Genomic DNA, 23,135 nt, shown 5'->3' with positions numbered 1-23,135 from the left:
TACAGGAACGATAACGTAAGCATAGAAGGGTCTGAAAATTTCCCAATGATGGTAGTACTGTCAAATTTGCAAAGCCAGAGATCGCTGCGGCATCTATGGCAACACAGCCTGCACAGACACTTGCGCTCTAAACCACTCGGCAAGCTATGCTATGTGAAAATATAGCTTTCGCTGGCCCGGTCGTTCCTCTTCATAGGGTAAATCAAGAGTTGTAACTAAGTAAACGATGTATTGTAGAACGGGAGAGCCCATCAAGGTGTCGTTAAGTAGGATAGAGTATCAAATTACCTATTCATGTCACAACTTGCAAAGTAAAGAATAAACTAAAAAATTATATTGCCATTATGTTCCTGACTTAATACATGGAGTCCGAAGTAAAATGTGGGTTAAACCAGGTTTTGTTTCGTTAAAGAAAATCCAGGGCATAACATGTTTTGAACAATTTTTAAGTAGTTCCAAACATCAGCTCACTACTGACTATGCAAATCAACTCATAGTATAGAAATAATAATCTGAAACTCCAATGGCTGGCTTTCATAACTTGTTATATTGAAAGATGTTCATTTGTTACAAAAAATATCCTTGTTACGTCATAGTTTTAATTATATTTAGTATCCGACTTTGTATATCTTTTATAAAAAACAAATAAGAACTATGGTATAGTCAGAGCACATTCTGTTTCATTAGATCGATTAATTGTTTTTTGTTTGTTCATCATTTTAAAACTATTTCGTAACAAAAATGCTAAAATATTAAAAACATCTTTGCAATTCTTTGCAACAATTGATTACTTAAATGAATCGAACGCTTCTAAATGTAATATTGATTTTTTATATTTTTTATTGATAGACGACTATCACATTTAATTCTGAAAAAAGTTTATATATATATATATATATATATATATATATATATATATATATATATATATATATATATATATATATATATATATATATATATATATATATATATATATATATTGAAGACGACTGAACTCATCTGCCATAAAATCGTAAACAATTGCGATGAAGACAAAGGGAATAGATTCTTGAATCGAACACCACAAAGATTTGTGAAGTGCTGCATATATCATAGAAGCATAAAAGATATTTTGATGACCACATAGCTATTATGGTACTTGTAGCTTTCAAATCATGTGTCCTTACTTTGTCTAGTACATTGTATGAAGCCGTAAACCAGTTTAAACCGGATTCGATGAAATGGCCAATGTGATGTGAAAATCGTCTACAACTAGTATGCAAACCAAATGTATTATCTCAGGCTAATAGCATCAAATACACATAATATAAAATTGGAGTGTCCACATTCTTTGCAGTGTTATGGAAGTCCGTGATTAATAATGGAAACTGTGTGACTTAATGTGTATTAGCAAATACGATTAGAAAAAATATCTTGTTTTCAAAATTTACTTTGAATTTCCAATTATAAAGAGCTCATCGTGATCAGCATCCCACGATCACTTGATTGTGGTTCATTTTCAAACATTCGGAGCGCACGACCTAGTCACTGATTCTTAAAAAAATATTAAAAGATATGATTGTGAGCACTACATATAGTGTTAATTCAGTGTAGAAAATATAGAAATCGTAAATATAAGTTTCATATTGGTTACTGTGACACTTATGTTTCAGTCGAAATTATAAAGAATTGACATATTGCTGCAAAATGTATGGGTGGGAGCACTTTTAATTTCCATAAGGGAACTATTTATTAAAATCCTAATTTCTTTTCCGTATAACAATCATGTGGATGACTTTGGTACATATATTTTAGTCAAAATTCTTTACAAAATGTCATATTCCTCAAAAAGGTATGAATGCAAGCACTTTTAATTTCCAAAATTGTCCAAAACTTTTAACTAAAAGCTAAATTTTCCGTATACATGTAACTATCATGTGGGTGACTGCGAATTAAAAATTTTAGTCACATTTCTTTTAAAATGACATATTCTTGCAAATGTATGAGTACAATCACTTTTAAATACCACAAGAGTATAAATTATTGTATAATATATAATAACTGCAACACATAGTTTCAATCAAAATTCTTATAATTGACATATTTTTGCAAACTGTATAAATGCGAGCAATTCCAAACGAATTTTTAGAATTAATGACTAAAATGCTTAATTTTCAATATGATATGTAAATGACTGGGGCACATATATTTCAGTCTATTTTTTTTAAAAATGTCATATCCCTGCAAAATGTTGGAGTACGAGCACTTTTAATCCCCATAAGGGTCTATAATCATTGATCAAATGCAAAATTTATAACTATCATGTGGGCGACTGTTAACATATATTTCAGTCAAAATTCTTCAATAATGTCATATTCCTCCAAATGTATAAATGTGAACACTTTAAAGTTGCATAAAGGTCTCAATGTTTTGTATAAAATGTTTAAAATTGTCGATATAAGTACTCTGTATCATACTGGTGACTGCGACAAATAAATTTCAGTCCAAATTCTTTACAGTAAGGGCCTAGCATCTGGTACGTCAGACAATAATTTTTGTCGGTATTAGATGCCATACATAAAAGTCTTGTAAAAAATGAAGAAAACAAAAACAAGTTCGGACGTAGCAAGGCAAAATGTTGCCGTTCTCCTCAAATATTTTTCAGGTGATTATTAATTTCCAGATTGATACTTTCAAATAAAAAAAAAACAAACAACACGAAAATAAAAGTTAAGTGATGATTTAAACGTTTAGATTACAGAAATAAAATTTATCTGCGATGTGAACATTTTCATTATATCTATGACCGAGTAATATAAAATGAAACAGATGATGATACGCCAAATTGTTTGCGTAGAATATTTCATTCTTTGAATACATTTTAAATAGACAGAAATATCTACTACTGCTGGAAAGACTGCTTTAAATGGATTAAGTTCGTTTTGCCTAATTTAGCAATGATGGAACGTCTTTTTATCCTTATTGATCTCCTCTGTAAGAGTAATCAAGTGAACGAAGGTTATAGCGGTAATCAAAAGAATGAAATCCAGGGACAAAGACCAGACATGGAAAACAGACATACACAACAAAAAAGAACATAAAGTGACTAAAATCAAACATACAAAGTAACAAATGCAAATGACCAACTCGGACTCCACTTAAAACTAAAAAAATACTAGGAGCATGGACCTTGTGCACCGGTAGGGTAAGCGTCCTCTGCTTTTCTAGAAACACCCGCCGAGTTGCTCATAAAAAGTCAAGTCCGGGGTAGACAAACAAGGAAAGGAAAACTATGACCCGTTGAATAAATCAGGTTTCATGGTGCAGATGAAATTAGCACAAATTTCATAACATAACAATTAAAAATAAACAGTTCATCAAATTATTGAAAGTTGCTATCAAAATAAGAAACGTGATTATAAAAAGGTTCATTTGATAAAATTTAGCTACATAAAATATTAATTAATATTTTTGTCGCCTAACCATGAGCTATCTGAATCGCATAAAACTAATCTTTGCTTCTTGGCCATAAGGCAGATTCCTTGGTAGAATATCTAATCAACATTTTTATTGCCAAAACCTTGAAGCATGTTTGCGTAGGTTCATGTGTTACCAAATGATCAAACAACAGTGTAACCATTTTTAAAATGTCATTATTAATTTAAAAATATATTGATACATTTGACAAAAAAATCTGTAAATCTACCTAAAAGAAGAACTGATTGGTAACATCAAAAAGGGTTTTTAGTTCCAACATTTGGAAACATATTTTCACAAAATATTGACGACAAATAGATTATAACATGCTGAATACATTACAATGGTAAGGTACGTTCAAAAAGGGCAGTCTTCACAGTTGGGAAAGCATTAGGTCAAGGGAAATCAGTTGATTCTCAAAACGACATTTAAACAGAAAGTAGAATAGGGTGTTGTTAAATCCTTTGCGCATTGACCTAATGTAACAATATCGTGTAAGAAGTCTCTTATCACAGTTTTATCTAATTGATTCTATAAAGACGTTTGAGTTCGCTTTTAAAACTTCTAAAGCTTTCATTAATCATTGATGTACTTTTAATTCCATAAAGATGATAAGCGTCCGAAGAAATAAAAATAAGTCACAAAAATATATCATGAAGCTTGTATTTAGGAGAGATATGTGGTTATATAATTCTTACAACATGCAATAAGTATAATGATTGTTATTTTGCATACAAATATCGTACATCTGATATTATATAAACCATATCTCATTTTTTCTCTCGTTCCAATAAGAGTTCATGTACTTTTATTAACGTTTTCACACACTACAAAAATCATTATCTGCTCAGCCCCTAAGAGCACACTTGTTTAAATGATAATCGTGCTGTTTCTTTTTTTTTTGTGTGTTCTTTCCAGTTTAACAGAAATCAGAAATTACTGCGTGAATTGATTATAGTGAATCATTTCAGTCATGATGCGATTTAAGTTTCTGTTACATGAATTTTGGACAAAAAAAGTTTTTAGATTTTAGAAATGACAGTTTATATTGCACAATTTGCCCTTACATTGTCCTTTTTTCCATCTATGGTATTGATATTTTTTCCTTTTTTGTACAGACACGTTAAGTTTGAACTAATGAAAGTCATACCATCCATTCAAAACAGTTATTTAAGACTTAGGGTAAGGGACATAACTCTTGATATCAGTGATATGTTTGTTTCACATTCAATTTCACCAAAGCCTATCAAGTTTCCATTTGAAACAGAAAGAAATCAATTCAAGTTTCTTTGCTGCTTAGATAAGAAATATGTGTAAAATGCTTTACACAAATGTTCCAATGATTTGAAAGAGTTGTGTCCCTTACCCTAGATCTACCTCCTTAAGTGTGTGTTTGTTTATAAACCTGACTGATGGTGATTCATTTTATCTCATGATAATTGATGAAACTGTTTAAATACATTAGTTACGTAATAAAAACGACTCTTATTGTGTTCATTTCTTTGATTCATCTGCTATATATATTTGACTATATATTTTATATAGTGTACAAATTCTAGCTAAATATTTTCCCGCAATTTTCTATAGTAGAAAATTTTAAGTGTTAACATGTCCAATGACCAACTTTAATTGACATTTCTATCGTCGAATACAGTTTCTATGAGGCCTATTGATGTATTTCAAATCAACAAAACTTTGGATTAAGAAATGCCTGAATCACTAATCATATGCACCTGCCAGAATTTAGACAGAGCTGTACTTAAGAAGAAACAATTTTATTAAATCAAATAGAACTTTAATTAATGGTTTCGAATGTTTTATTTTCTTGTCTAGATTCAGGAAAAAGACTTACCAGTATTGTTATATATTCATGGGGCGGTAATGCTGCAGGAATGGGTAGTATGTTTGATGGAGATATTCTTGCAGCATTTGGGCAGATTATAGTTATCAATTTTAATTACAGATTAGGAGTTTTGGGTATATCTTACCTTACTTTGATAAGATATGTAGTTTATAATGTTTAATATTCATAATTAATATAACGTTGGTGCTTGAGAGTAATAAAGGGGACCAAGCTTCTAGCGGAAATCAGAAGAATGTAATACAGGGACAAAGAAAAAAATAAGGAAGACAGACAAACAACACAAAGAATATAAAGTAACAAAAGTAATACATACAAAGTAATTAACAAAAGGAGCAACTCGGACTCCACTAAAAACTGGGAGCATGGGCCACGTGCACCGGTAGGGTAGGAATTGTAAAATGGGGATTATAATGTAAAATATTAGTTTTAAACTATTTCAATATGAGTATTTTTATGCAAAATTTCTTTTCATATTATTTTTAATGATGTTTTGATATGTGTATAAGTATAAAATACACATGAAAATAACAATAGAACTTGATAAACATAAGAAAGTATCAGTTATATATATTGCGAATGTCGATATGTTGTACTGGTGTTTCATGGAGTAATCTCTTATCAGCAACATACTAATCAAATATATAGCAAGATCTCACTCCAGAAAATGTTGTACAAATGAAGTACTCAAAACCAAAATTATCGAAAGCGAAAGCCAAACTTATCTATCACTGAGAGGTTCTATCGTGTGCAAAACAAGGAATGAAACCCCAGTGTTTAGATATTTTGAAAATTTAAATACTGCAAATTGTCTTAAGTATAACGAATAAAATCTGATATAATTCGGGGTCAGACAAGTATGTTAAGAATCGATTCTTGCTTACTTGCAACACATAACATATCGTGTTAAATGTGTAGATTTTAATTTTGAACACGTACGTTTAATGTTCCAATTCATACAAATGTAAAAACAAATTTGAACAGGATTTTATGCAGACAGATCTGCTGGAATAGAAGAAAATCTAGGACTACTCGACCAAATTCAGGCGATGAAATGGGTGCGGAACAATATCAAATATTTTAATGGCGATCCAAATAAAGTAACAATTTATGGTCACAGCGCTGGAGCTAGTAATGTTGGAATACATTTAGTATCAAATTTGACAGAAGGTTAAGCGAAATTTTTAGACAGTAAACATTGTCAAAAAAGAACCTATTTTGGAATGTAATATACTTCTGCTTTGACAGATTATCGAGTTACAAGGTTGAAAATACAATCAAATTGATATAAAGAGTTTTTTTAAGCGTCTTGTTTCAGATAATGCATGGTTTGGTTTAGACAGGTTTTCCTGTAAATAACAAGTTACAATTAACAACATCGATACGAATACTCCAAGATGTAGCTCAGAAACAGCTCATGGTAATGCAAATATTTAATCGGCAACTCCTTGAGAATTAGGACCTCCTTTGTACTTATTCGATGCGCTGAGTTGGATCTTTGTCATGCTACAAATGCGGCTCACAGGATCAACACTCCATATATCGGCATGTCACCCTACTCCGACACATTCTACGCGAACAAGTCGTCACTCGAACCGCTTAAATACTGCGCGTGCTTGGCGGAGAAGAAGTGGCTACCAATTTTGAGGTATTTGATGTGACTTTGGTATGGTGTAACTAGGCGATCACACTACCCTGAAACTAATGAGGCGGTTATTTCATAAAATGACATAAAAATATATTACTAATATTATTTAACTAAACAAGTATGAATAAGTTGTTTGAAATTTAACATATGCTTTGAAATAACACTCATACAAATGAATAATTAAATAAAGAAGTTCAAACTAATACAAATAAGCTTAATTACAAAATTGATTATAGTAACTTAAAGTAATTATTATTTTACAGCAGAATAAACAAAAATAGATAGCAAAATTAGATAGCATACATTCGTAGCTCGAATGTATATTTCCGTAAGATTCAAAACTTGTCAATAGAAAGAGAGAAGGAGAAATTGTTCTGTAAAATAAAAACTCAATGAGCTGCATATTCTAATGACACATCATTACACTTGCATATAAGTTTTTAAATGATAATTTAATTTTAGGACTGTTCCGGTACTCTATCGTTCACAGTGGCTCACCACTTGCATTCTGGGGAACTCCATTCTGCGTTCCAACATTCCGACAATGAGGTTGGGACAATGGAATGAGATATGGGGATTAAGAGTGGTATATGTTAAAAATGACGAGTTTGTTTTTGTTTTCGTTTTTTTTAAAGAGGGGTTGCTTTTTAGCACTCACTTGAAATAAGTTCATATTGTCAAGTAAAGTACGAAATCAGTTTAAGGAAACAGTTATTTAAAGGGTTATTTAAAGGGTTATATAAATATAATCCAGTGTAAATGTCCGTTTGTTTGTTCGTCAAAACAAATATATTTGACATTCAAAGTATAACCTGCCCAATACTGTACATTCTGAAGAAAACGTGCAGAAGTATAATCATTGTACAATGTACATACCTGTGAGCTGCTGTCGTGAATTTGTACGCACCATTTCCTTCTATCGTTAACCTTTCTTTCAAAACAAAATTAATCTGAAATAGTTATGTTGATTTTTACCAAATTCGGTCACCTGCATTTTTTTGGGTATTTTCTATAGAAATAATGACGGTGACGTTGATATAGCGTACAACAATGCCATCCTTGAATCATATGATTCATGTCATTGATTTCTACATATATCTCCAAAACTATGAAAAGATACTCGAAAATACATGTTAACACTTTCTTTATGTCTAAGTGTACGATGATCTCTTTTATGAATTTTGCCTTGGGAATGCCAAAAATGGTTACAAGTACCTTTCTGGTTTTGAGATTGTAATTCGATAACCACTTCCTGTTTTTGAAATGTTCCTTATGACTAAGCATATGGTCCAAATTATGTGATTGGTCATAATTATGGTTATCGTTCTTAAAGACAAATTATTCACATATTTTGTGTGTTTTTTTTTTCCTATTGATCATACCTAGAAAACCCTAACAGACAAAAATCATTGGTGTTAAAAAATCCTTATTACAAGGACAACTTTCATACTTGTGTATGACTGTTTTCCATATATAGTCTTTGTCCCCGGATTACATTCTTTTGATTACCGCTATAATATTGGTTTCCTTAATTATTCTTTGATGTGTGACAAATCCAAAAAAAAAAAAAAAAACAAACAAAATAAAAAAAAAACATGATATTTGTGGTTTATAACTTAACTCTTGAATGGTTAGAACTTCCCTTTCATACCATATATCATTCAACCATTCCTTATTCCCCATTGTCCCCATCCTCACTTCCCATAAAAAAAATCCCATTCCCAATAATAAAATTCCATAGAGTCTCCATTGTATATTATTTATCAAATCTTAGACATTATCGTTGAATTTTATGTTCGTAAATTCTATTACATGTCAACTGTTATCTTAAATAAAATTTAACATTTTATACAAATAAATGTTTAAAAACTTATTTACCCATCCTTTCCATTCAAAATCACCACCCCTATACATCATCCCCATTCTCCTTCCCCCATTCCCCATTACCCATAACCGATCCCCCATATGTCATAGAACACTGAGATTTCTCCATTCAAGTGCTGTAGTATGAAAAACAAAATAGAAAAACAATAATAATAAAATTGTCTTTATAATTACTGAAAAATAAAGTTCAAAGTAATCAACGGCACTTCATCTGAGCTATTGCTGTTGGAAGTTGATGAAAATAAAAGTTTTGCCTAAGAGAACAATATTGGCAGTTCAGAACGACTAATCCGAGGTTGCTTTTATTAATTCTACTTTTTTTTAAAGATTAAACAAATATTAGTTTTTGTTTCGTATTTTGTATATTATATAGAATGCAGATTTGATATTTCATGATTCGAACAAAAGCAACAATTTTAATCAATCTTGAATCTTGGTTCTCTTGATTACTCTGTAATATAATTTTCATTTCATTTACAGCGTGCTTTAATAGGGACGACGTCGTATAAGCCTGTGGTAGATGACTATTACCTAAAGGAGAGTCCACATGGATCCCTCCAGCGTCAACGATCACATGGGGAGTCAGCATTGATATCAATGATAGAGATGAAAGTTTCCCATACTGTAAGTTAAAAATTTTATCAATTTCGAATTATAATGATTTAAACAAAATTATGACAGTACAAAGCAGTGCTTAAGGAGGTAGACCTTGGGTAAGGGACATAACTCATGAAATCAGGGATATGTTTGTATTATATGCCTTTTAACCAAAGCCTCTCAACCTTTCGTTTGAAGCAGAATAAAATGAATCCAGGTTAATTAAGCGCTTCCATTGGATTGATGTAAGATGCTGAACACAAACGTTCCAATGATTTTAAGAGTTATGTCCCTTACCCTAGGTCTACCTCCTTAAGGTAATGATTTGTTGTCTTTTATTGTTTCGGGTTTGTTGTTGTTTTGATTTTGATTTTCGTTATTTGATTATTTTTGTTTTGTTTTGTTTTGTTTTGTTTTGTTTTAGTTTCAATGTGGTTGTTTTGGGTTTGTTTCTTTTGTGGTTTGCTATGTTCAATTAAACATATCTAATAAAGACTATAGGCATTATATTGTGTAAGAATTTGCTATGAAAAACTTTGTCTATTTAAAAATAACATACATTTTCCATGTGCATATTGTTTGTTGCGCGAAGTGTAATACACAAAATATACAGATGGAAAATTTATGTTATTTTTCAATAGACAAAACTTGTGTCATAGCCAATTCTTATGAATTAATTTTAAAATATAATTTTATCTTTAAACATGAAAAAAGTAGCTCTGAATTTAACTGAATAGGGGCGTGTCAATATACTTTTTATCCATTCAGAAATAAAAAAACATATTTAAACCAATCAGATTAAAGTATTTATCTCACATTATTTATATATATATATATATATATATATATATATATATATATATATATATATATATATATATATATATATATATATATATATATATAAAATGATATTTTTAAGATATGAAACATTGGCATCTGTCAAGTAATCATGTTCTTTTATTGTTTCTTCAGATATCTTAAATAATAAATAATAGGGAAAAAATGGACGTTATAAAATCTGTCGGGTAAATTTAACTCGGACCCTAATAATCCAAACATAACTATCTTGAATGGTGAATTAAAACTTTGCCTCAAAAATCAATTAAAATGAATATTAATGTGTATTATTCTCCTGGCATCTTTTTATCATTTTATACTGCTGTTGGTTTCATTGCAGACAAAGATGTACCCATGTTTAGTAAGTACTACATATCATGCACGATTATCATTATACAATCGCAAAAAATATTGTTGTAGAATGGTATCACCCTTTCGGCTTCGTTTTCTGTAGCGACCGTTAGCTCTGCTGTTTCACTTTTCTTGTTAAGTCGCAAATCATATGAACATAAACGTTTTTTGCTCTGGCGAAATCTCAAGTGTGTCTAATTATTTAATTTTATTGAACTTTCCACTGACTTTTGTGAAAGAGTAAATAACTTTCACTGATATAATATCTACAACAATTAAATTGCATGTTTTAATGGTTTCTATATTTTGTTTTGTCTTTTTTATGTACAGTTTTGTTTTTACTTTTTACAAATGTATCCAGTCATGGTTGTATTAAGACAAAGTACTTTAACCCCACCGCATTTATCGCGCCTTTCCCAAGTCAGGAATTTGTGCCCTCTGTATTTCTTGTTTCGTTTTCTCCTTGCGTTTATTTTTATGTAGCGTGAGGAACGACTTTTTCGCTGTACTTGTGTACAATGATGTTTTGGGGCCAGCTGCAGCCTGCCCTGTGGTATGAGATTTTCATGGTTGTTAATTGACGACCAGTAAGTTGCCTTGAGCTGAAATTTTAATCCCAGTTGGGTTCTTGCCTCTATGCTATATACCAATACCTATTTTCGTTAAATGCAATGAAATATGTACACGAAATAATGTATTTATTTTTTTTAAAGATCTGAGTATATCACAGTTGAATTGGGCTCACAGATTTAAAGAATTGTTCGGCGAAGATTCATTCAGCAAGTGCATTAGTGATTTCGATTGACTTGTTTTTAATTTTACAATCAAGTATTTAAAGTGTTAATCATTGTGACATGTGTAAAACAATATCAAGTAAACATTCATTTTGAGTAGACTCTGTCTGCGTTTCAGTCAAGCTTCTTCAATGTACTTGAGATTTTTTCCTTCTGGAGAAAGGTATTCGATTATACTGATCTCGATGAAAACGCTGGGAGGAATCTAGGTCATCTACCAATTGACATGGTTCAAAAATTCAAGATAAAAAGATACCTCTAATGTATGTGGTTCTAATGATGCTGATAACATTATACACGTGTGTAGCATACCAGAAAGAGCAGTATTTAGAGGATTGGTACTACTTTTGTAGTAGGAAATCATAGTTACAATGCCTTTACGGCTAAACCATACGACTCTCTTTCCAAAACTAAAATCATAGAAAATGATTTTTAAAAATTTGCTGGATAGGATAGGTTTGTATAGGTTTTCTAGCAGTTGTGTTTTGCATGGGGGTTTTAGTCTAAAATCACGCTGTATTACTGAAATAATTTTTTTTTTATTTTTCCGAGTTCATAATGTTATTCACGATAATGTATTACATGCAAAGCGATATTGGTCTATGAATTTCAACCTTAGGTTTTGGGTCCCTCCTAGGACAGGTGATATATTGTCTGTACGCCAAGGGAACAAATTGTTATTATGACTTCTAGAAGATTTGTTATAATATTAATGCGATTTATGTTTTAAGTTTTTTGTACAAGCTGTGTGGTACAGGTGCCTTGCATGATTGTCACACCTGCATAGTTCGATTTCGGAATCATTTTCCTGTATGCTGTATGCAAATTTGGTATCAGCATACAGGAAAATGATTCCGGTATCGAACTAGGTAGGTGTGACATGCACAATTTCAACTTGAAAGTTGTTACAAGCGGTTGAAGGGTGGTACTCCGCTGTACTGCTAAATCTCCAACTTTTTGTATGGCACATCGTTTTGACCCCAACCCGACATATTAATATCCAAATAAAAAAAGGAGGGTTACAGGGTCAGAGGAAATTTGGTCTACTTAATGACCAGAGAGTCCAAAATTCAAAGTAACTTACAACACAGCTATTATATGTAGTATATGCATCTGGTCAAACATTAGGATGTAGAACTGTCTAGAAGTCTATATCCGTTTTTGCAAAAGCAAACATTTTGTAAGAATCTTAGACCTGAAAGCTATGTACGCGATCCTTATACTAGATAAATGTCCTCCAAGTTTTTCCAGAAATTTTTGAAAATGACTGCATTTTAATTGATAAAACTTGAATCATATAAATCAGAAAAAAATATCGATATGAAATGTTTAAAAGGTCTGACTTTGGATACTTCAGGACGTAAATCATTAATCAAGGAAACTAAGATCCTGTTTGAAACTAAAAGAATGTAATCAAGCGACAAACAAGACACTGAAAAAAGACACATACACAACAAAGAACAAAATAACCCCAAAAATACGTACAAAACAACAAAACTAAATGAGCAGCTCGGAATTCATTTACTAAAAACCGTTCGGATAAGCATCCTCTTGAATTCTAGAAACATTTGCCGAGCTGTTCATAAAAGGCAAGTCCGGCGTAGGCGAAAAGGAAAGAAAAGCTATGACGCGTTGAACAAATATGTTCTCATTGTGCAGATGGATACACCGTAACGATCCACGAGTTCATGATGTCGACCATAAAACTTTTGTAGTTATAAGGTCAATATTGTAACAAAAAAACTCTGTTATGGAGGCCTAATTGTATGAAATCTAGCGCGGTACGAAAAGTCTGCGTAGTTACGACAAGCTCTGGCTTAACGTATGAGTTGTGATATGAAAACTACATACGTAGGTGCTGAAGGTATGTTGCCTCAGATGAAAGGAAAGTTGTCAATACGGAAAGAAAAAATATCGCGTTTGTCCTATAGTTTGGTCAAACGTTTTCCTTTACCATTGATCTTTAAGTGTCGGTCAAGATATAAGGCTGACTACAGTGTCCGTAGAACCCTTTAACTCAAGTTATTTGGTTAAGATGCGATATAAAATCCTCCAAATTAGAATTGTTTTAAGATATTACGTCATCTATATAATGGGATTGAGATCAAAGAATTTGGCTAAACGATAATCCTTCCTTTTGATTAGATCAGCTGTAAAGTTAACCTCAAGAAAGAAGGAAAAGTCAGCGAGTAGAGGAGCATGATTTGTTCCCATTGGAATGCCGACCGTTTGTTGAAAAACACTGAACATATATTTTGTGGAGAAAACATTTAAACATTTTGGAAACATCTTCTTTCCTGAAATAATTTTAAAGTTATAAAATCAATTTATGACGCATGGTACACGGTATTTGGGACCTTTAAAAAGGACATTACATAGAGATTCGTTTTCTGCGATGTTTAAATCCCCCGTTATGACGTGCCCGGAAGGACCGTAATTAAATGGTTTTTGTAAGAATGGTCAGGTGGTTTAGCCCTGAAGTCCTCCTTCTCGAGGTACTGCAGTAGTCTTTTATAATTGAAAACTTTTGATACAATATGTGAAGTATAGAAATATGAAATTATCGGTATTAATTGTCTTTGAAATTAGGAGGAACTTTTTTATGACCTTTCTGTGATTGAGGATGTTAGCTAAATTATTGAAGTACTGGTATATGTATGTAAAAGAGAAATACTATTCACATATGAAACTATTTGTAAGAAGATTGTTTGAATGTCTTGCTTTGAGTGAAAGTATTTTGCTATATTCTATCTTAATACAACTTGATTCTTTCGAGCGGGTTGAATATTACTCACACTAGTTATTGTATACGTAAGGCTGCTATAAATAAAAGTCCTTGTATTTTATCAATAGATTATTATATATAACTATACTATTTTAAGAGGATTATTATTTCATTGAGTTTAGAGAGTTTATTAATTAACATTATTCCAGATTTTTTAAAAGTTATGACGCAAATTGGCCTACAAACATCATTTATAGGGCCTATACTTAAAATAAAGGTATTCTGAATAATTCTGACGGCCTATAAACATAATAAAATTACCGGTAAAGTAGAAATATTCATTAAAATCCTCGAATAAACGACTCGGGCAGCCTTTGGTGTACTGATACCACTGGTATCAATAGCCCAGTTGTACAAGTAAAGAAGAAAGTTATACCAGATTACCTTACCTTGTCCAGTGATACCTGTGGCTTTATTGGCTATCCAATGACAATTTGTGACCTGTACGGTTACTATTGTTGTTTTTGCAAGCTTGTCAATTCGTTCACTGAGTATTCAGTAGTTTCTTTGTGAATATTACGCTATTTTAGACGTATTTACACTTGTTGGGGCCATTGACGAAAATAATATATTTTCCCGTTGTTATAAAAGGAGAATGCAATTCATCAAGATACTGTTTATTTGTCATGTTTTTCTTCATGTTACTTTATAAAATGTTACATGTAACCAGATGCACACAAAATGACGCATAAACACGTGATACAATGTTCCTCTAGGGAATTTCTCCTATAAATATTATCATCATAATCATTATTCTTCAGGAAACACAATAAGTATCAGTCCAGTAGCAACGTCCAAAAGTATTCTGTGTGAAATACTTTCCACCAGAATAAGATAAATATTAGATTTAATCCGGGATACATGTATCTTATGATAGTTGAATGTGTTCCATGGCTGTTTCCATATACACAATATCATCATAATCAAACATTCATGTGTCTGTTTCGTTTACTTTTACTTTGTCAGAAGAGTTAATAAAGTTGGGTGTATATGATACGAATAGTTTCTGGTGTGAAATGTTATCCAGTATATATTTAGATACTTATTAGCATCAAAGCCATTTTTAAGTCGCTAATATTATTAGCGATTTCTTTTTCTCATAATTTCCTTCCCTAAGCAGCAATATCCCGTTATCTCCTGCACTAGTGTTATCCTTATACTTAATTAATTAAAAGGGGGAGGGGGTTAGCGAGCTGTGAAACCCAACATTTCGTTTGAAATAGCTGTATCTAGTCAGGATCATTGCGGTACCAGTTTCCTCTATAATATCTATTTTCAATTGCCAGATCTATTTTCGAGTTGACTTGATTATGAATCGGATGAGTGTTCGGTTATTTTGTTGTTACCCTTCTTCAGCACTGTACATTTGGATATGATTTTCATAATTATACAATACACCACTTTTTGCTGATATAGAACCGTCATTTCTATATAAAAATGCACCACTTCAATACCATACACACGTGTTTTATGTGTTTTTTTTTTACTTGTATGAGAGCGAGAGGTTTACTTAAATATAAATGATCGGTTAGCATTGAATAGTATGTATTATAGCTGAGAGACGTCTAGTTTCCGATCCAGAGGATACTAGTTGTATTTGGGTCATCACGGTTACGAAGTCAACCGAGTTTAGAGCATATCGCAATTTGGCTTGAGTTTGGACAGTTTTCGGAGTCACTCGAGGATTTCCGATCTTAAATTTACGAACTGTTGTGTTACATTATAAAATTTCTATTTTCGAAAAAGGAATACACTTATTTTGCTGTAAGGCACAAATGTACGATGACAAACGATGTGAAATGAAAAAGAACTTGAGTGTATATTATCAGTCAGCATCCTTGCATAGTATTCCTTATATCGACCTTACTTAAAACGAATTTTAACACAAGCTTATTGTTATAAATGGTTAATATTGAATTATTTGTCTTGTTTTCGAATTCACCATTCTGTGACCGATGGACATTAAATATCAAAAACTGAACCCTTCAAAGTAGCTAATTGTCAAATATCTATGCCACTTATTTTGGCTGGCTTTCAAATCTAGGTAAACTCAATACTCTACTAAACTTAACTCCAAATCAATCGATGGTTTTCTCCGATCTGCAGCATAAGGTGGTGTAGTAATATATAATTATGTAAATCATATACGAATATATAGTACTAAAATTATGATTGCAATACAAGTGACTTAAACACACACATACACACACATACACACACCAAAATTCAGCATGCATCGTAGCAGTGCGCCAGTTTGCGTAATATTCAGGTTTGGTATCTGTTTAGATGGAGCACCTAGTGTATACTGAACTAGAAACTATTTCATTTTTTGTCATTCCTAGTTTATGAACTTGCAGGTCGAATCTGTCTGTTAATTCATTCAAACTCTAACATAGTATTTGGAAAGGTACTTCTGATTTGTGCTAAAACTCTGTAATATTTTTTTTTCTGTACGTTACAATGGGTACTGAATTTCTTTTAACAAAAATCACTTAACTACTTATAAAATACGTGAACCTCCATCCGCCAGGATTAGAAAAATATGTACTTTTTGAAGAAAAAAAACTTGATAGTTTATGTGCGGATTTCGTCAAAACAGCTTTATGTCGATAAAATAAGACAATATTTTCAGTATTGACATCACCGTATAGGACTACCTTAAACCAAACGTAACTGTCAGATGCTGTCCAGACACAACCTGTGCAAATGTGCCATATTAAACTGGACATGCTTTATTTACATTGAATGAGGAAACATGACATGACTTCAATATCTAGTTTAATCATAATACATGCTTTTCAAGCACATGCAGTAACATGTTAGTTAAATTGATGTTATTTGTTATTTCTTGTTGAATCATTTCTTACAGTTTATATTTAATTATAATTGCCTACATTCGCAGTTAAAAGTCGTTTTGAGTTTTCCTGATATTTTACCTCTCTCATTGTGTAAAAAAATATGACTGTATCAACTTGATAATTGGTGATCTCTTAAGGATCCTTAAATACTTGTGTGCCGGATAATACAAGTTCCGTTGCATGTTTAACAGTACATATCGGACAGTATGATACATCAACTCGTGATATTACTATACTTGTATGTCGTAAGATTCAACCGTTTTCTCGTCAATAATGATTTTATCGTGAAACAAATATTCAACATCGAGGCAATAAACAAGCGAAAATTAATTCACGTTCCAACTACATTATTTTTTTTAAATATAATAGATAAGCTTTAAACTGGTTCTCGTTGAAATGTAACATTTAAAAAGCCTGGCGGGAAAAGTGCACCACCATCAAAGATTAATTTCGCGCCGTTTTTCTTAGTGATGTTTACATAGTTACCGCTATGCGGCGTTCATCTACTGAATCTTTACCTTTACATAAACGAGACCTGCGCACCTACAGCTCTATTGTAATTACATACACATGGTAAAAATAGTCAAACTGAATGATTGTTGTAAAAAGCAATAACATCATACCAAAAAATGACACAATTCCCGAGAAATGCATTATCGAAATTATAAAACCATAGTCTTTGCGAAGACTCAAGTTTGGATAATTTCACTAGAAAGAGACTATTGTATTGGTAACCCCAAATAATCAGTAAATAAGTAAAATATGGGTTACTTCAGCAAATAAGTAGAAAGACACTAAAGTATGGATTACTTCAGGGAATCAGTGGATAGATACTACAGTATGGGTTACCCCAGGGAATCAGTAAATAGCAAATAAAGTATGGGTTATCTCCGAGAAGCAGTAGATGAAGACCAAAGTAAAGATTATCCCAGGGAGTCAGTAGAAAAGACTGAAGTGAAGGTTACCTCAGGGAGTCGGTAGAAAGAGACTGAAGTAAAGGTTACCTCAAGGAGTCAGTAGAAAGATACTGAAGTAAAAGTTACCTCGGGGAATCAGTAGAAAGAGACTGAAGTAAATGTTACCTCAGGGAGTTAGTAGAAAGAGACTGAAGTAAAGGTTACCTCAGGGAGTCAGTAGAAAGAAACTGAAGTAAAGGTTACCACAGGGAGTCAGTAGAAAGAGACTCAAGTAAAGGTTACTTCAGGGAGTCAGTAGAAAAGACTGAAGTAAAGGTTACCTCAGGGAGTCAGTAGAAAGAGATTGAAGTAAAGGTTTGTTTGTTTGTTTGTTTGTTTGTTGGGTTTTAACGCCCGAGCAGCAATATTTCAGCTATATTCAGGCGATGAACATGAAGTGGATGATAAAATGAACATGAAATGATGATGAAATGAAAAATGGGATGGGACACAAGGATAGTGGGGTCGACAAATTTTGATTGCCAGGGGAAATAGGGGGAGGTGGGTAGGGTCGGGCAATTAAGCCTCCTGTGGCGAAGCTCTATGGTTCCTACTCCGGGAGAATACCACAGTAGGTTTCTTCAACGTGCGAGGAACGTGGCATCTTTCCCAACACGGTGCACCACTATGGTTTGCGATCAGGTTTTCCGTATTATAGCCTGAAAACCCCAGCATGTAAGACGCCAGGGGTACCCCACTCCACCACCTGGGGCACACAACCCAGTTGCTCTGTGAGCAGAGCGCCCTAGCCCCCGGCTAGGGTTCTGAGCACTATTGTCGCCTTTTACGACAAGCTTAGCGCTGCTGCAGGCCTATTCGTTTGACACCCGGACATGCACGGGGCTACCTCAGGGAGTCAGTAATTAAAGAATTAAGTATTGGTTATCCCAGGGAATCATTTTATAAAGACTTGAATGTAGATTACGTAAGGGAATTTGTAGATAGTGACTAAAAGGTAGGTAATAATAATAATAATAATAATAATAATAATAATAATAATAATAATAATAATGATATTTCTTATTTCAATAGGATTGGCGTATTTAATAACATAGCTAGTTTACAATATGGTTCTGCAATATATACATATTTCCAACATAAATCATAAATTACAAAATTGACATCAAACAAAATAAAATTAATGACATGGTAATATTACATACAAATGATACAAGTGATATATACGTCAGTTAATCAAGGTAGTGTTCTAAATATGACTTTTTAAAAGATTCTACAGTCGTACAAAAGCAAGTCAATTTCCTGATAAGGTACTAATATAAATACTTATTGCCCGAGGGAACGGGTACTATTATAATCATGTATTTGTCTTAAATTTACAAGGTAGATACTGAACAGATGCTCAAGCTATATTTTTTTTTTGTTTTGATATTGTTCTCTTGATACTTATTTTGAAATGGTTCTTCTGATACTTATTTCCTGAGATAACATTGTATTATAGTGTAATATTTGTTAAGATATGCACTCTTGGCGTTGTAGATAATTTTCCATGAAGGTAATCAACACATTCTAAAATTATGCATTGATCTGAAGTATTACTGTAGATATTTATTCCATGGAAAAACATATTTTAATCATAAATTTGTCTTGACATAATAATTTAACACTTGAGGAAACGCATATGATATTCATGTTTTTTTATGTGCCACTCTAATTATCTCTTACCGTAAAACCAGAAAATAAATCATGTAGCTGTTATAGGAACACATGCAATAATCAAGTCTTTGTCTTGTTTTGTCACTGTGAATTTAAATTCCCTCAGCAACACAACCATAGGTACCTTCTTGAAATAGGAGTACAGTTAATTTTGTTTTCAAGGTTCAAGGTAATATTCTGGTATCTGAGATATATCATCAAGTTACTTAAAAATATTACATTTAAATATCAATCTAAGTAAATTTACTAATTCCTTTGGGAATCAAAGCACTAAATGGCGCTTTAGGTGCAAATTCAATAACTTCGCGTCAAAATTAGAAATGTCATTAAAATTATGTTTTAGTAGTGCTTTTTTCCTATTTTCGATTTTGATAACATCGATACTCCCAGGGATCTTGCATGAAAGAAATTCTAATGGTCTACGTAGAAATGGTGAGATTCAACACATCCGGTTCTGATATTCCCTGAGGAAATAAGTTGGCGACTTAATATGCCTCGTGCAGTTAAAATGGCGAAAAATCCTACTAAGATAGAGGAATAATCTATAGAGTATGCTAAAGAAAAATTAAAACAGCCGATGTTCTCCGTTATGAGACTTGATACACCTATAACACTTTATACGTTTATATTTCAATGTAGTTTGAGACTAACCTGTAAAAATCGGGTTTCCCATTAACATAGCAGCTTTTTTACAAAGTCTTAATGTATACCTTTAATGCTTTGACTAATTCAGAGAAAAATTAAGTTATGTACTACGTTATTGTATTCAGATTGTTTTAAAACTGTCAGCGTTGCTTAAATATAACCAAAGTACACTTATACTTCCAGAGGAAGCAGCATCGGTTTTCTATCGATGGCAAGAAGAGAATACATCTAAGTCTGCCCTGCCACAAGTACATGCATATTATTAAGTTACATTTCAGTTAAGAATCGTTCAAACCGTGACACTTGATTAGATCGCTTACACTCTTTTTTTATATTTGAATTAAAACGATAAAGTACAGGGAAATTAGCGTGTGGCTTTTAATGCAATGCTTAAGCGATGTAAATTTTAAAGAAATTTTGTAGAATTTAAAATTTAGAAATATTACTCTATTACTGATACTAAATATCCATAAAATCCTTAGGATTTTCAATGCGAAGTATGTATACATTTCAAAAGTCAAGTTAAGGTATTGAATAATGGCAATGTTGAGGCAATGTCATAACGCTCAAAATTAAAACTATATACTTTACCAGAGACTATATGGTTTATCATTAATACATACATAAATGCATAATTTTATGCTTAAAAACGTTACATGTAAACTACACTGAGACACATAGTAATTATATAATTGATTTTATCATAATCACAGACTAATTTCTTCCAGTATGCAATGTGAGGGACATTAGTATTGTTATAACATAAATTTTGCACATATTATTTTGGGTTAGATGTGAAAACATGATAACTAAATACATGTATGCTTGAAAAAAAAAACACACGATTTATAAACTTTTGACGTAAACTATGTTGTATTGTAGTCTCGAAGCCTTTGATTCTATTGTTATCTTGTTTGACTTCATAATTTATTCTTCTTGTAGTCCGAACAATTTGGATCCGATATAGTCTTCTTCGCCCCAATGGTTGAATTTGCAGATCTACTATCAAGATGGATTGATAATATACTTACTCAGCTTTGAATATGTTTCCCAAAATTTGACAGGACCGGAATGGCAAGGTTAGTTACATTTATTGTACACTATAGGCAATACAGTTAAGTGTTTTGTATAAAATAATGAATCTAGTTACATGTAAAAACATTGTATTGATTACTATTTTAAAAGCATTGTCTTCAAGGAAGCGAAAAAAGGGACTTGATGCTACAAACGCGTATAATCTGAATCCCAAATAATGAATACTTTCAGATATCACAAATAGGTATTCACCACGAATAAGCGCACTTGTTCAACAATGATGAACAAACAACAATCCCTAAAACATTCACTGTTACAAGATAAAAATTATTAGGTAGATCGAAAAAGGTCAAATTATACATCAATCTATATATTTAAAATCAAATAGCTATTTCATTGCAGGATAAAAAAAAACAACCTAATGTATTGCATGTGCATTGACATCATAGATGGACTTAATGTTGATGCACATCGTACTTTTGTTCGATTACTTATGATAAAAAAATGATGTTATCACAGTTTAAACTTAAAGCAAAATATCGCAGTTCATTCAATTAGAACAAACTATATCATTTCATGTAGTTTATAAAGAGTGATCGCAGTTTTTTTTTTTTTTTTTTTTTTTTTTTTTTTCTTTTCGGGGGGGGGAGTTATTCTATGTATTCGGCGTACCTCTGGTTGGTCATCCTAACCATAAGGACAAATATCAAGATATTGAGGCTTCTAACGTTACCATGCATTTCTTTAGTAACTACGTTAAATACGGGTACTTACATGTGATCGTTTAATTTGCTCACATTTTGTGCATCTTCACTCAATTATAACATTTGCAAAATATGTTCATGAATGGGACGATAGATTTTGATACGAAGAAATTCATCTTAATGCTGTTTTTTAATCAAGTGAACCAAGGTTATAGCGGTAATCAAAACATTTAATCCAGGGACAAAGACCAGACATGGAAAACAGACATACAAAACAAAGCACATAAAGTAACTAAAATCATACATACAAAGTAACAAAAGTAAATGAGCAACTCGGACTCCACTAAAAACTGGGAGCATGGACCAGGGGCACCGGAAGGGAAAGCGTCCTTTGCTTTTCTAGAAACACCCGCCGAGTTGCTCATAAAAAGTCAAGTCCGGGGTAGACAAACGAGGAAAGGAAAACTATGACCCATTGAATAAATCAGTTTTCATGGTGCTGATGGATACACCATAACGATCCACGAGTTCATGATGACGACCATAACACTTTTGTAGTGATGACTTCAATCTTGTAGCAACATAACCCTGTTCCAGAAGCCTATTTGTTAGAAATACGCTTTTAATGCATTACTTTATTTATGTAATACAAGAAAATTAATCTGTTGTGATGCGATATCAATTTGCAGAAGTAGGTAATATATGTCATTTTTTGTAGCATATCACAGGTTAGTGTTCACCGCAGTACTCGTCCATATTGCAAACACGCCACATACACGACTTGACCAATACGAATTCCAGTGCAATAATGTCGATAATGTACATTAAATTGTATCATAACTTATTCATTTTAACTGCTTCAATAAAAAATATTGGTAAAAATATCTAGCGCAGCAAGGATCATTCCAACGTCGTTTGTTCAATACACTTCTTTAACATCTAATACGAAATCCATATAGTTTTACATTATTTCATTTATTCATTAAGCCTCAAAGACTAGAATATTCATGTTATTTATTATGTGAGCAATAAACCTGGTTAACT

At 32.2% G+C, this 23,135-nt stretch overlaps 1 protein-coding gene across 1 annotated transcript; it reads left to right on the top strand.

Moving 5' to 3' along the window:
• Nucleotides 1–4,596: 4,596 nt before the first annotated feature.
• Nucleotides 4,597–7,516, top strand: LOC148604837 (neuroligin-4, Y-linked-like). The gene is given in 5 exon segments (XM_088547520.1): nucleotides 4,597–4,641; nucleotides 5,293–5,329; nucleotides 5,332–5,436; nucleotides 6,305–6,490; nucleotides 7,431–7,516. Coding segments are annotated over 5 exon segments (459 nt in total).
• Nucleotides 7,517–23,135: the final 15,619 nt, after the last annotated feature.

The sequence above is a fragment of the Perna viridis genome, chromosome 10 (genome assembly GCF_037379345.1).
Source record: "Perna viridis isolate PV_CMFRI_1.1 ecotype Kerala chromosome 10, ASM3737934v1, whole genome shotgun sequence".
Taxonomy (NCBI): domain Eukaryota; kingdom Metazoa; phylum Mollusca; class Bivalvia; order Mytilida; family Mytilidae; genus Perna; species Perna viridis.
This window is presented reverse-complemented; position numbering and strand designations above follow the sequence as displayed.